A 14,866-nucleotide genomic window follows, 5' to 3' on the forward strand; every position below is an offset into this window, starting at 1 on the left:
TCCGCGAGTCGCGACAGGTATACGCATATGTGTTAGTATATAATATACGTGCACTGCAGGGCCCTCGGTCGTTCTTCGCGCCCCGCGATCGAGGCTTTCTCGCTCGATCTTTTCCCATGAGGCGAGTGTGCGGGTGTATCTATTATCTGCGTACCCCTATATATGACAAAATCCTTGGTTTTGTAGACTTAAACATTCAGATTTATTCAGATAATATTATATTTTCTCCCCTTTTAGCTTATACTTATAACGTATGTTCCTTATATTCATACTATATAAATTATTTTAATATAGTATATATAAAAAAAATACCTCAATAAATACATGTTATAATATAACTACTTAATATAATATGGGAGCATGGCGCAGGGAGCTGAGACTTTTACGCGGGAAATTTAGCAGAATATAGATATACCGGCAGTTAGTGAATTTAAGGCATAGTAAGTGCCAGCGCATTCGCGCTACAGTTTGTGCCAAAGATAAAGTGTGGTGTAAACAAGCCAAGATAATTTGTCTCTTATAGTTAACGGCAAAATGTCGATTCACTTGCATATAAAAAAGGAAGATATGACGGCAGCGAAAGATCCTGAGCTGCACTCTGTACCTTGCAAAATTTACTGCGATGACACTGCCAATGTTGCTACTTATTTCAAACCTTACATCAAGAACATCGATGATGAGCGTAAGCTTTTACTTATCTATTTTTTTTCATACTTCTTTGCTGTAATTATATCATCGAGACAATATTTCTTGTACACATTTCTTTGCATCTCAATTCAGTCGTTAATAGAAAAATACAATTATTTTCCAGATTTAAAATCATCATTCAGAGGCTATCCGCTCCAAGGGAAAATAATTTCAGTACCTGAGGGATACACGGGTGTAACATTCTATGAATATAAAAAACCTGACAATGATGATGCAGAGCGTAATATCTATGCAACTGGCACGTTCAAGCAATTTACTTATTGGAACTATGACAAAATACCAACAAAAAACGATCCTTTTATATCTGCTTTAGATTGGATTGACATCGCAGAAGCAGTATGTATATTTTCAAATTCCACTATATAAAATTTATATCTCTAGTTTTTTTATATTTCATAGCTTGCAATAATGAAATATTATTTTTAACAGCTGCATTCAACAGAAGATAGTGATGAAAGTACTTCCAAATGACTGATTAAGGAAATTAAGACAATCTTTTATAGATAATAATTTTTTATTTCGTATCTATGGATAATAATTATAAAATGTTATTAAATTGTTCAATAATATTTTCAAATATATTTTTATAAATCGCAATAAAGTGTTAAAAATTATTTATAAATAATATGAAATTGGTTATAGAGTTCTTACTATACCATGACATTTTCTACACAAATTGTTATATCCATAGGCTTACAATATTACAAACGCTATTACACTTCATTTCATAGAAGAAGATTATGATAACTTATATTTCAAATCGTCTGCTTGTTGGATTAAAATTTTTATCAACTTCCATAAGCAGAATAATTTTGAAGAGCAATAGAAAGTCAAGTTTTATTAATCTCACTAGAGACATTTTTTGAAACATGAATGATTTGCTCGAGCATTTTCATATTTGTTATAACAGCCTAAAAATTATAGCTACTCACAGCATTGTCGGACAATGTATTGTGTACACTTGAGATAAAATGTAAGAGATCGAATGCAAATACACAGTATTTGTGCATTACCTGCTTGTTTTACAAATTCATTTATATATGATTGGTTAATATTAGACCGTTTTTTTTTGCTACATCCTGTTTTTTCTTAAAAATCCTATATTTACACTATAAAGCACAAAGAAACATTTACTCTTAAAGCAGCATACTATTTATAAATGATTTGTGTATTTTTAAGCTAATGACATTGAGCATCATGGATAGCTAGAGTACAAATGTCTTATTGATTCTGAGCCATGGCGTAAAAACAAGACACATGAAAATTCTTCATCATTTATCTTATATATCGCATTTTTATCATTTTATGGCTTTCTAAAAAACTATTTTTAAACAATCTCAAACAGCAATTATTTTAATACTACAAAATTCTAAGCAGATTTATAATTGTACACTTGTGCTAGAGGTTTCAAGATTCATGTAAAATACTTCAAAAATTTTTAAGGAGATATATATGTATATATATTGTTGTCTTAGTACAGTCTTGTTTTATATATTATAATTTTGCTAAAACATTAAGAATACTGATTTATTTGGAAAACATATTCTACATCTAAAACAATTAAATCTACATGTGATAATAGCATAAAAAAAGTTATGTACAAGCATTTGAAATTCCTATTGTACATACATTTTACTCAAAATTAAAACTATTAACGGTTTATCACTGTTTATTAACAATAACAAATAGCATTTGTTAAATAAAAATAGAAAAATAATAGATATGCTCATTTTTGAACTTTGTTTATGGCATTGATTTGTAGGAAAATATCCTTGTAAGAAAATACAAAAAATGATTTCGCTTAACTTAAAGTAGTGAAATACAAATAGTACTTTCTGCTTTGTTATATAAATTGTATACATTTTTTAGATTTTTATATCCAAAGTTTAATTATGTGCATTAAGGAATAAAATTGAAATAATTCAATTCAGTATAAATCTCTTAACATACTAAAACTAATAAAATATATGATTGATCATAATTAACTACCTAGCAGCAATGTGGTTATTCATTTTTATATCAAATTTAATCCATAAGCAGTAGAATGATTTTCTATTTGAGATATATTTTCTTGTTTCTTTTTTTTATGAATTATTAACAAAAGTGACTAGCTCAAAAAGTGCAAATGTGCATTTAGCTACATAATAATGATGTATGTACCCTGTATAGATATATACATAATTAAAGGAAATTAATCTACGTAAAATCGCTGTGATCTTGATGATATTTTGTTTGTTCTTGTTGTTGTTTAATGAAAGCGCTCAGTCTGTTCAGCAAAAATTGCTTGTCATGTCCCTCCAAAATGAGTTGATTTTTTAGAACCGTTACCATATTCTTATTGGCCATTGATACTGCATAGTAATAATACAGTAATAAGATCAGTACAAGAAATGCTGGAACTCCAAAGCCAGCAGTGCCTACAAAGGATAGAATTGATCGAATCCAGATAGGTAATTGCAAAAACGTAGCCACTAACAAGGCCCATGATGAGTCAAGACCCTTGAATGGTCCACAAGATTTAGATGGACTAATCTTTACAATACAGTATCCTATTGGAACTAAAATGAGTACATAACAGATTAGTAGAATAAACATAAAGAGCGATTGAGATCTACTAGCACGGTAGATTTGATTCGATGGCTTACAATTAACTAAACAGGCAAATTTCTTGATGTAAAATAGCAAAAATGAGCCTACAATGGCGAACAGTGGTAAAAATGGCACGAAAAATGCACCCAGCCAACAAATGGTCTGTAAGTAAACGATATCCAATACGTGCTTCGACAAATCGAATTCTTGTTGACCTATGAATCGTAAAAATTTACTTTCGGAATGCTTTCCTATAAATGATCTCGGGAAGTTGACGAAGAACGTCATGAAGAACTGACCTACAAGATCTGTTATATAAAGTTTTAAAAACTGCTGTCCCACAAAAGTTTCCCAGCACAGAGGACGCGTCGAATTAGTGCATTGATCCTCGTCAACGCTTCCCACAATTCTCATGTAAAAACTGCTAAGAAGAACTGCCAGAGAGGCCAACCTGAGGAATATGGTTCGAAACAGTGTAACTTTGACAACGAAAGGCGGACTGTAATTCTCAAGACTGATTAGATGCCGGAAGAGAACCGGCACGGTGACGTTGAGCAGGACTATACAGATATATGGCAGAAATTCAAAGAATATTTGGTTGACCGACTCCATCGTTAGCTCGCTAAATTTCGGACGCTCGGTCGCGTTACTTCCTGAGTAAACCTGGTCGAAAGAGAAACGAATGATGTAAAATATGAAGACGCCGCAGGAGCAGAGTATCAGAAGCACCAGAGCATTCACGAAGACACGAACCAGGCACAGTTTGAATTTCTCTTCTCTGGTGCGATTCTGCCGTTCTTCCTCGAATCTTTCCGACTCCAAAAGAACCTGCAAGATAAAATGTTGTAACATTAAATCATTGAAGACTTATTACAAATTAAATATGCGTTCAAGAGGCCACCCTCGAGAATAAAATAATGGAGTGTTTATGTCATCACCTTTATCTCATTGTACAATGCCTTGTGCTTTGTTTCCGAAGCTTTTTCGTTATTGATACAGTAATCCCAGCCTCCAAAAACGAGATTGCAATATCTGTAAAACTGCCCTTCACCTTCCACAACTCTTTCTCGAAAGCCTTTCACTGCTGATCTGACTATAGCTACCAGGCTCATAGCAAAAATAGTCATCATGACGCAGATATAGGCCAAAGGTAAATCGTAATAGAAACTATCTTCTTCACTAGGAATACTCGAAGAAGAATATGCTCCATAGAATAGAAGACTGTATTCAAAGAGATTGTTACCCTGGAAGAAATCCAGGAAGGTTTCATGTTCTTTTGACTTGTTCCTATATAGTTCTGGGCAACATATTGTGTCTGTATTGTTGATATAGGCGCACGTTTCGACTCGCATAGGCGCCAATAAAATAGTAGGTAGAATAAGGAATACTGCGATGATGGCAAATAGGATGAAATTTAGAAATAGTATCCACTTGATGAAGAGGAAGTAGGCAACAATACCCATGCCAAAGTTGCCACCAATCCTTTTGAGACTCATGCTCCAAAGCTCCATTTTGGAGTATGCTTCTTTGGCCCTTATGCTGAAGGTTTGCCATGCTTTTCTGCGCTGCCACTTCAACTGATCAAAACCTTGTAGACGTAGCTTTGTTGCGCTCTAGAAATAGACATAAAAAATTTATTAAAATAAATCAAGTAACTATGAGTTCCGGATCAAAAAGTATTAAACGTTACTTGTAATTGATTTTTTAGTTGAATTTTTTGTGCCATACAAACAGGCATTGCTTTGATTTGCATGATCTCCTCCCATGTGCGTTCTTCATTAGACAAATTTTCAGAGAGATCAGGTAACATAGAAACAGCTGCATCTTGAACATTTGTGGACATTCGCCTGGCTGTACTTGTTGCACATCTTGAACGTGTGCTTGTCCGCCTTCTTAAAGTAGTGCGAGGCTCATGCCTTACCCGCTTTGCAGTAGTGGTAGCTAAATAAAAGAATACACATTAAACAATAGTACAAAAAATTAAAATAGAACAAATAAAAGCATAGTACTTTCAGCCTCAAGAAAACTATTCATTATCGCTATATTGCTTATCAAACTATAATCCTGCAGAGATAAGAATTCTTTCTTAGAAGCAGTTCTTCTAGTAATCATCATTTTCACAAACTAGTCAGCAAATTACTTAACTAATCCACACAATTAGACAATCAAGTTTAATTATAATCTAACATTTTTTGGCAACTTACCAACGCGTGACTTTTTGCTTGGCAGTAAAGTTGCTATATGCGAGGGATCTCTTTGCAGTGCTTGCTGTAGATCTGCCTCGATAGCAGCAGCAGGATAACTCTCTTGGTAAAACTCTGCGCCAGCTTCCTCCCATCCCTGTCCTCGGTCCCCAGCACGCTTCTTCCTCTCTCCCCCAGACATTCTGATGAGCTCAGCTGATGCTTGTCCTTCTCAAACCTACACTTGATCAAACTCAACGCAACTGGTGTACATTCATTTTTCCAGCTGTGAAGAATGAAAATTACAACCTTCTCCACAGCTTTTGTACGAGCAACCAGTGGCTGAGGATATCAATGCGTCGTCGGTGGTGCAACGAGGATTAATACAGATTTTCCTTAAAAACTACGCAGAGATACGGAGCTTTTTTGCGAGAGCGACTCGACGGCATGACGCTCGTCGCTTATCTCGTCGGCGTTGCACTGGATGAAAAAGTGGCTGCGGTAGTCCGCGACCTGACTCGTCCTCGTCATAACTGCGTATGTCACCTTTCCTTTCTCTCTCTTTCTGACTCACCCGCGGACACTACGCTACTTTAGTTAATTAATTTCGACAACGCGCAATCGATTAGCCACTACTCTCGGACGAGGCTGATTGCGTTTATCGCTACCGCAGCGGAGCTTTAATTGCCCCTGGCCGAACGTCCTAATTGTATGTGTATATATGTATATAGATATATACACTGTATATATATAAGTGCAGCCGCAGGTCGTCGCGAACGGCTGACGACGCCAAAATGGGCACAAGCGGGGGCAGCGCACCCTCCCCGTGTTGCCAAGGGTCTGCTAGCTTTGGTGGCGCCAGATTCGAATCCGCTCAGCAGTCATTATTATCACCCTCGGATCTCTTCTCGATACTGCATATATAGGTATAGGCTTTCGCTTCGACGTCATATCTTTTGTTTGTCTTTGTTGTAGCGATGATTCTGAGAAAGTATTTTCTCGTACTACCAAAGCTAATTTTTACAACTAAAATTCAATGTAAATTATAGATGAATAGAAATAATTATTTTTTCTATTCTGTAGTTGCTTGGTTTAATTCTCATTCATCAAATAATTATGAAAAAATTACTTTTAGTGCCAAAAGTGCGAATAAAAGATAGAAACTACACTGTTGAATTTCGCGGTACATATATATAATGGAGCATGCGCAGATCAGATCTAATAAAGGCTGCCCGCATCATAGTCGCGCGCGGTCGTCTGTTGCTTATATATTATATATTATTAGTTGTTCATTGCACTTTGCACCTTGAAACTCGACGACTTTCTGAAACATCTTCGACGTTCTTCTCTGCCGGTCTCAGTTTATTAAAAATATAAACTTTGTATAAATACAATGTTAAACATGATGATTGGAAGAAAACGATATTTTTTTCGTTTCACTTATTAGTATGCTTTTTTTTGGGTTAAGTGTCTAAACGTGAACACAAGTCAATGAATGTTTGTTTACAAATGGTCAATGGTTCACAATGGGTACACAAGCCTCAAAAGATTAACTTCGTAGCACGTGGTGTTCGTGAAAAATTAGTGACCGAATATAGGAAAGAATTATAACTTTTTTCGAAATTAATTATCGAAATGATCAATGTAAGAATGAATGCCTTCAATGATTCAACTATTGGGGAGCCGGAGCAGGATGCAAATTCAGCTCTTATTGAACTTGATAAAGGTATAATTTTCATTCACTGATAATTTGATTTATTGGGTAAATTAATTCGTCAATATTAATTTTAAATGTTCATTCTTTATAGGATTACGTTCAACAAAAATAGGAGAGCAATGCGAAGCCATTGTAAGATTTCCTAGGCTGTTTGAAAAGTATCCATTTCCAATATTGATAAATTCGTCTCTATTGAAACTAGCGGATGTTTTTCGTGTGGGTAGCAACTTTTTGAGAGTATGGGTACTTCGCGTTTGTCAGCAAAGCGAAAAACATCTGGATAAAATTTTAAATATTGATGAATTTGTCAGAAGAATTTACAGTGTAATGCACTCTAATGACCCTGTGGCAAAAGCACTGACTTTGAGAACCTTGGGCAGTGTTGCTAGAATAATAGCAGAGAGAAAACAGGTAAAGTAATATTTCAATAAATTTACGTAAAATAAAAACTGTATGTTGTAATCATTATCAACTTTTTTGCATTTTGAAGGTTCACCACAGTATCCGAAGATCCTTGGATTGCCATGATCTGGTTCAAGTTGAAGCAGCTATTTATGCTGCTCAAATGTTTGCTGCCCAATCAAAGTTGTTTGCAATTTTCATGTGCAGTAAAATTTCCGACATGATCAGAGGTCAAGCTACTCCAGCATCAATGAAATTACAACTCATACCTATCTTACAATACATGCATCATGATATTTCTACTGCATCAATGGTAAGCAAAAATGTTTCATTAGCTTTTTAATTCACATTAAGAAAATTAACTAATACTTTGATCATGATTAACCAAACATCAAAGGCAAATGAACTGTGCATGGAATTGCTTGAAAGCTATCCTGCTGATGAATTTGTACGAGTGACACTGAGTGCTTCAACTACCTTGGCTTCTGCTACTTTGATCAATGTACCAGCACAAGTGACATTACTTTTGCGTTACTTACTTGAAGACCCTAGATCTTCAATAAAAACACACGCTCTCCAACTTTTACACAATCTTGCTAAGAAGGGAGCTCATCTCTGGCCACAAGGAGCATTGGAACAGTTGATTGGTAATATTTTTAATTTAAAATATAAATATGACATTCTTTCCTATTTATTTTATATTGATTTTTCTTGAATTTTTTTAGATAGTACAACTAGTCTCTTACAAGATAGTGCTGGAAATAAAAATTTGCTCATTAGATCGTTGAACGTTATTGAGGTATTATAGATTTCAATTTGAATATATAAAATAATATCATAATTACAGAATAAAAATAATAATATATTCGTAGGTTCTAAGTGAGAGTCCTGTAACGTGTGATGCTAACATGGTAGAAGGAAGCCCGCTTATAGTACTTTGTTCAAAAGCATGCTATTCTCCAAATCCCATTGTTGCTGTTAAAGCTATTACTATTTGGGCAAGAATAGCTTGTTATTGGTAAACAATTTTCGTCCCATCATAATCGTAATCTAGTTATTTAAAAAGAACTCTAATAAAAATATTTATTTTTTCTAGTTATGAAGAAGGTTTACCAGTGTACTGCATACAGGATGTAGTGTCCTGTTTGGAATCTTTAATAATGCTTCTGACACTAGATGACAAATACATATATCAACTTAAAGTTTGCTTACAATTGGCAGTTAAACTTTGTCAAGTTCAGCGTGGACATTGTAATATTTTCGTTGACGCAATTGGTTCCACTCTCATTAATACCAGTGCCAAGAGCAAACATAGTGATAATCAAGCTGTTGCGCTTTGCGAAGCTTTAGGTGCTATTGGTAGCTTGGGCGATAATATTTTGCTTCCTCTTCTTCCCGATATTCTCATGAAACTAAAACAAACGCCCCACGCCCATACAAAAGTAATGCTTTGTACGTTACTTTTCCAAATGATAGCCAGTGGCTACGAATGGAATCCTGAATGTCTAGAAGCCATTGATTCAGTGACTAAATCTATTGATGATTGGAACAAATACAGAATTGCTCGCGGAGCCACAAGGTACGGACACCACAAAATCGCAACTCGTCTGTTTAAGGATCTCAAGGAGGCAGTTGCTTCTGAGCAACTTCACTTTTGGTTACTAGGTTTGGAATTATTAACAAGTGCCGAGAGCTGCTTGTTGTAAGTATTAAATAATATTTCTCTATTCCAATGCATATAAAAATTAGATATTGAACTAACGTTTCCATCCTTTATTTTAATTAAGAGATGATTCGGCAGACAATAGCACTGTTAAAAAATTAAACGGAGCCATAGCTCAATATGCGAGTGCGTGCGCTTCTTTCAAAGCTGCCAGTACACCTCTGCGAAGTTTGCAATTCGCTTGTGATTATTCGAAGCTAAGATGCGAATTTCTGCAAACTCTGGTACAGTTGTTACATTCATGCAGATCTCTGTGCACAGCGCCTCCCTATGCTATTGCTGCTCACGAAGCTCACACAGCCAAAGACGAATTACAAAGATACGGGCGCGTAACAAGCCAGGTATTTCGAGGATTCAAAATTCAAGTTCGAAATAGATTGTTTAGTCGCAAACTCAATGAATAATTCGTATTTCTTTTTAATAGCTACGCAAGTCGTTGTTGGAACTCAGGACTTGTGCCGAGAACTACCAAAAATTATACCAGTCTGCATTTGACGCGGATCCAGGCTCTCTGAACAACATAAGAGCGTATCCTTCAAATTCTTGTACAATGATTAAATCGGGTTCTCTAGACAAAAATGACGATTGAAAGGGTTTTCCTTAACAAAAACTTCCTTACAGTCTGCAAGAGTTGTGTCTGCTGTTAGCACACAGCGTTCAAAGGGTTTGTGGCGGGCCTCCAGTCTCAACAAACTTCCCAAGCACAGAGGCGAGCTTCCACTTTGGCGAAACGGTAGAGATGCAGCAGCTGGCCAAATGCTGCAGTCAGATCCAGGAACTAGCCCCAGCAGGCGACGCCGACAACGAGACCTCGAGCCGCATGACCAGTGGCATAAGCCACTTGCGGGTTGGTAGCCTGATATCACAAGTCACACTTCTGGCCAGCAGCAAGTTGCGGCTGCCCGTGCCACGCTACTTCTTCCAGACCCTGCAGACGACGAGCGTCAAGCTGTCCGTCTGGCCGCAGCCTCGAGTCCTTGGCGAGCCCGTCTCCGTGCCTCAGGGTAGTCAACTATCGCTTAAGGTCGAAGGCGTTCTTAGGCACGGGAAAAGAGCTTCGCTCTTCCGGTCCGTTGCTGCTATCTCTATCAACATCTCCACGGCTCCACCCTCCAAGAATAACACGGACAGAAAGGTATGAGGAGCTCGACTGTTTAAAAATTATTTGTTTCATTCTTGCAGTTTGTATTTACACTGATGCTTTCTTTTTCAGGATAATAACATCAGTGATCTCGAACAAACGGTAGTGCCTCATCGCGACTTTTTCTCGTGCGAATTTCTGCTCTCTTTGGGTGCTCAGAATAATAATCCTTGCATGAGCAATGTCGGGAATACCGGAGCTGGAACCGGAGGTCAGTATCAAGTCACTGCTAGTGCAAATATTGTGGACGAAAGCGGAAATGTGTGGAGATGCGGTCCACGTTCGGTTCTGCAAGTACGAGTTCACGAGGAACCTTCGAGAAAGAAATTGACGTAGCCTTTCCATTTTTAACAATTTTTTTTTTATTAAAATATATTTTGTATAAATGATTTAACAGATTGTATATTGATTAAGTATCTAAAATATTGTTACATTGCATATAAAGAAACATTTGGAATGTATATTAAAACATCCTGATTAGTAAAAAAGACAATTACTACAACAATCATAGTTCATTTTGTTCTAAAAAAGTCCCCTCTTAAGCCCCCGGTTTTAGAAACTAATTCTATTCCGGATATGTGCATCGTATCCGAAGGCACTGCCGATTTGCACATATCGTACACGGTAAGAGCCGCGATACTCACAGCCGTAAGAGCTTCCATTTCTACACCTGTCTTGCCAGTACATTTAACTTCTGCTTCTATTTCTACTCTGTGTAGCTCTTCGTTTAATTTCAAGTCAACTTTGACACAATTAATCACCAACGGATGGCACAATGGTATCAATTCCGAAGTTTTTTTTGCACCCATAATTCCGGCCAATTGTGCTATCGTTAATGCATCACCTTTCTTGATATTATTTTCTGATATTAATTGACTAACTACAGGCCCAACGTGTATATAGCCTCGGGCATTAGCTGTACGGCTACTCGGATTTTTTGATCCCACATCTACCATACTAGCTTTACCTTTATCATCTACATGAGTCAATGATGAATACAATCTAATAATATGATTCTGCATGTGGAAGCCTTTTGCAATAAAATTCATTGGATTGTATGTAATTGTACAATCGAATAGTTTATTAGCAGGTACTGCAGTACGTTTCTCTTTTCTTCTAACTCTAACTATAACAAATTACACATATGCAATTTCTAATATTTGTACAAATAATCAACAACATACCAAAAATAAGTCCAAAATTTCATCTAATAAAATATCGTGTATAACAAATAAATCAACAATTATCATTAACCACCAATGAGGATCATAGGTCGATTTTCCATATGACTAAGGTTCAGCATGCCTGCAACATTTCAAATTAATAGAAAGAGCTATAAACAACCTACTAAACTAATGTACAATCAAACTGATCAAACTTTTATTATTATACACGATATAATATTGATAAAAAAGTATTTTATTGATCACTAAAACATACCTGCATGCTGCTTTTTCTTGTTAAGTACTGCATTGTGTATCAATGTGCGTAAATCATCGGTTGTTGCATTATTTCTCAGAGCATCTCTCAAAGATACTTCTCCTTTACCTTCAAACAGGCATACCTTCAAATTTCCATCTGCTGTAATTCTTAAGCGATTGCAGGAACTACAAAAATTATTCGTCATAGATGTGATAAATCCTACTTGACCCACAAATCCAGGAACATGATAAGCCTGCATTGTAATGTGAATATCAGAAAAATAAGTATGAATATGCTAAAATAATATCATTTTCATAAAGCAATTGATTGATTACCTTAGAAGTGTCATTAGGTTTATCAGGAAGCTTTTTAAACTCAGGATATTTTTTTCTAATAATTTGTTTCATTTCTGTAAATGATACCATTTTTTCAGTATTCCATTCATTTCCAGAAAATGGCATGTATTCAATAAATCTCAAATCAATTGGTTTGTTCTCTGTTAATTCTACAAAATCTACTAATTCATCATCATTAAAGTCTCTCATTATCACAGTGTTGACCTGATAAGAATATAATATATTTTATTGGTTCAAAATTGTTGCCTGTTTTGTGAATTCTATTATTAATTAAACAAAATACCTTTACAGGATTGTATCCTAGCTGTATAGCCAAGTCAATAGAAGCCATAACTTTCATCCAACCTCTTCTAAGAGTAAATTTTTCAAAGCGTTCTGGTTTTAAAGTATCTAAAGAAATATTAAGTAAATCTAAACCAGCTCTTTGTAGTTTTGGCAGCTGACGAGTTAATGTAATGCCATTTGTTGTCATCGCAAGAGTTTCAAGACCTTTAATACTCTTGAGTTGTGCTGAGCAAAACAAATTTCAAATTATATTTTGCTTAAGAAATACGGGATAAAAAATTAAGTAGACCCATTGAACTGCATTACCAACAATATCAATAATGTCTTTTCTAACTGTTGGTTCTCCACCAGTCAGTCGAATTTTGTTAACACCTTCATTTATAAAAAGTTCAGCTATCTTAATTATTTCATCAGTCTTTAAAATATCTTCTTTTTTAGAAAGTTCAACGCCATTAGCTGGCATACAGTACGTGCCTAAAACAATAATTAAGACAATCCATCTACAATTATTTCTAAATGATTATTATTAAAGTAACCTAAAACAAAGTAAATATTTAAAAACTTACATCTCAAATTACATCGTTCTGTAAGGGAAATCCTGAGATAAGTGTGATAACGCCCAAAAGTATCTACCAGCATGGAAGAATTAGCATCCTCTCTCAGTTTATTCCTTAACATTTGTAACTGACAAAAAAAATATTCAATTAATTATTGACTTCTAAATTGAAAAATATATGTATAATGATGAAAATATTTACTCTGCTTGTAGGTTTTGATGCTAGTTGACTTGTAGAATATTTGGCACAAAGTGGATATGACTTACAAAGTTGTCTCAACATGTTTGTTGATGTAAAAATGATTAGTGCAAAGAAAAATAAGCTTTTCTACACTTTTGGAATGCAGTCCTTCCAGTCACATGTTTTATCAGTTACGTTAATTCGAACGCATTCGAAATAAATACCTCGTATCTAGTTGTATCTTTCATAGATATCTTATATACCCAAGTAAACACTCTTGAAACACATTGTGCGCGTACGCTACATATGCGTACAATATGAAAAAAAAAAAAAAAACTGTAGTGCGCCCGCACATCTTGCGACTTGTATACCTATATATAGGTATACAGCATCGCAATATTTTGCAATTATTTGCGACGTCATACTCGCGCATGCGCATACGTTCTAAGCTGTAGCGTGAGACGCGCGCGAGATTTGAATGCACGGAACGTTGATCAACGTGATCTGGGAATAGCTCTTAGTAGTCTTTGATCGGGGAAAAATAGCATAAGTTAGTTTAATGTGCAAGCAGGACTCAGAATGGTGCTCTGAGTGGGCGTTTATTGGAATCTTAAAGTACAACAAAAAAACTCAGAAATGAACTGATGATGGGTGCGGGACTTCGGTCCGAAACGTACGAGTTTACAAACCCAAAGCTTAGCCATACCTGAACCACCGTGGCTCTTAACAATTCTTTTTAATTCACATTCTTCACACTCAACTGTGTGACGAGCTATTTTCTCCACTAACATCGAAGGCAAAATATTATGAACAGACTCGCTGATAACGTCCTCTAGTTCCAGAATAGAAGTATGATAGAGTTTGGCGCGCGTGAAAGCTGTGCTTATATGTCTTCTTGATATCGGGTGGGGAGAAAACTTTAAGATCGAACAGCCGAATGTTTTTTCGAATTCGCCACCTATACGAAATATAGGCTGATATAACGCGATCTTCTGCTACGGAAAGGGAAAGGTGTGTAAGTTGCGCCCTTTCTGGCTTCTGCGCATCAGCGCATCCCGCGCATGAAAAGTCGAACGCGAGAAATTTGCTAACGGTCTTGTATTTGGAGGCTGTAGAAGTAATTATAAAATCTTGAGATCGATCGTATACCTATGGATGTAATAAATTCCTTATACGAGCGTTGCATTTACTTTTATTATCTAAATGAACCTTTAAAAAATAGATTTGTCACTTTGTTTTAATAATTGATTTCGAAATGAAAAAGTATATCAATCAAGAACTACAGTCATCAGGCTATCATAAGTATTTTAAAAAAGAAATATAACGTCACAATTTCTCTACGGACACTTTCCAGAATAATTGTACAGAAGTATCAATTTAATAACAAATTTCATGCGCGGGAGGCAGAAAGGGCCTTTCCCTTTCCCTTTCCGTAGCAGAAGATCGCGTTCATCGATGACCCAACTTGACAGTTCATCGACGACCCAACTTGACAGCTACAGCCGCTACAGGTTAGGATCGAGTGACTTTTCCCCGTGGCGTACTTCAGCCGTGCGGGCCACGAGTTGGATGGACGCTCTCATCAGATTCTTTGCAGAAACAA

General features: G+C 35.9%; 4 protein-coding genes across 9 annotated transcripts; 2 read left to right on the forward strand and 2 right to left on the reverse strand.

Moving 5' to 3' along the window:
• Positions 1–34: 34 nt before the first annotated feature.
• Positions 35–2,422, forward strand: LOC100678075 (ribonuclease H2 subunit C). Its single transcript, XM_031926960.2, has 3 exons — positions 35–682; positions 812–1,044; positions 1,138–2,422. Exons 1-3 carry the CDS (start codon positions 535–537, stop codon positions 1,177–1,179), a joined length of 423 nt encoding a protein of 140 aa, XP_031782820.1. The 5' UTR covers positions 35–534; the 3' UTR covers positions 1,180–2,422.
• On the reverse strand, positions 1,313–6,347 carry LOC100118483 (transmembrane channel-like protein 7). Its single transcript, XM_001602391.6, has 4 exons — positions 5,502–6,347; positions 4,988–5,238; positions 4,236–4,910; positions 1,313–4,125 (listed from the first exon to the last, which is right to left on the reverse strand). Exons 1-4 carry the CDS (start codon positions 5,680–5,682, stop codon positions 2,905–2,907), a joined length of 2,328 nt encoding a protein of 775 aa, XP_001602441.1. The 5' UTR covers positions 5,683–6,347; the 3' UTR covers positions 1,313–2,904.
• A 401-nt stretch (positions 6,348–6,748) lies between these two features.
• Positions 6,749–10,968, forward strand: LOC100118521 (integrator complex subunit 7). Its single transcript, XM_001602418.6, has 11 exons — positions 6,749–7,206; positions 7,289–7,608; positions 7,688–7,912; positions 7,997–8,246; positions 8,325–8,398; positions 8,472–8,617; positions 8,696–9,301; positions 9,387–9,663; positions 9,747–9,850; positions 9,944–10,457; positions 10,536–10,968. Exons 1-11 carry the CDS (start codon positions 7,116–7,118, stop codon positions 10,797–10,799), a joined length of 2,871 nt encoding a protein of 956 aa, XP_001602468.2. The 5' UTR covers positions 6,749–7,115; the 3' UTR covers positions 10,800–10,968.
• Positions 10,808–14,857, reverse strand: LOC100118555 (molybdenum cofactor biosynthesis protein 1). 6 transcript variants are annotated; one of them, XR_004344744.1, is made up of 9 exons: positions 14,729–14,794; positions 13,285–13,563; positions 13,093–13,210; positions 12,833–13,000; positions 12,525–12,751; positions 12,221–12,445; positions 11,904–12,138; positions 11,648–11,768; positions 10,808–11,589 (listed from the first exon to the last, which is right to left on the reverse strand). XR_004344744.1 is itself a non-coding variant. In XM_032598131.1 (8 exons), the coding sequence occupies exons 2-8, from the start codon at positions 13,363–13,365 to the stop codon at positions 10,976–10,978; spliced, it is 1,668 nt and encodes a 555-aa protein (XP_032454022.1). In that variant the 5' UTR covers positions 13,366–14,221; positions 14,729–14,857; the 3' UTR covers positions 10,808–10,975. The 6 variants fall into 6 exon arrangements, 3 of the variants coding, with proteins under 3 accessions (XP_032454022.1, XP_031782809.1, XP_032454023.1); XR_004344745.1 differs by lacking the exon at positions 14,729–14,794 and having other exon boundaries at positions 10,808–11,585; positions 13,285–13,621; XR_001728957.3 differs by lacking the exon at positions 14,729–14,794 and having other exon boundaries at positions 13,285–13,621.
• Positions 14,858–14,866: the final 9 nt, after the last annotated feature.

This window comes from Nasonia vitripennis, chromosome 3 (genome assembly GCF_009193385.2).
Source record: "Nasonia vitripennis strain AsymCx chromosome 3, Nvit_psr_1.1, whole genome shotgun sequence".
Lineage (NCBI taxonomy): Eukaryota > Metazoa > Arthropoda > Insecta > Hymenoptera > Pteromalidae > Nasonia > Nasonia vitripennis.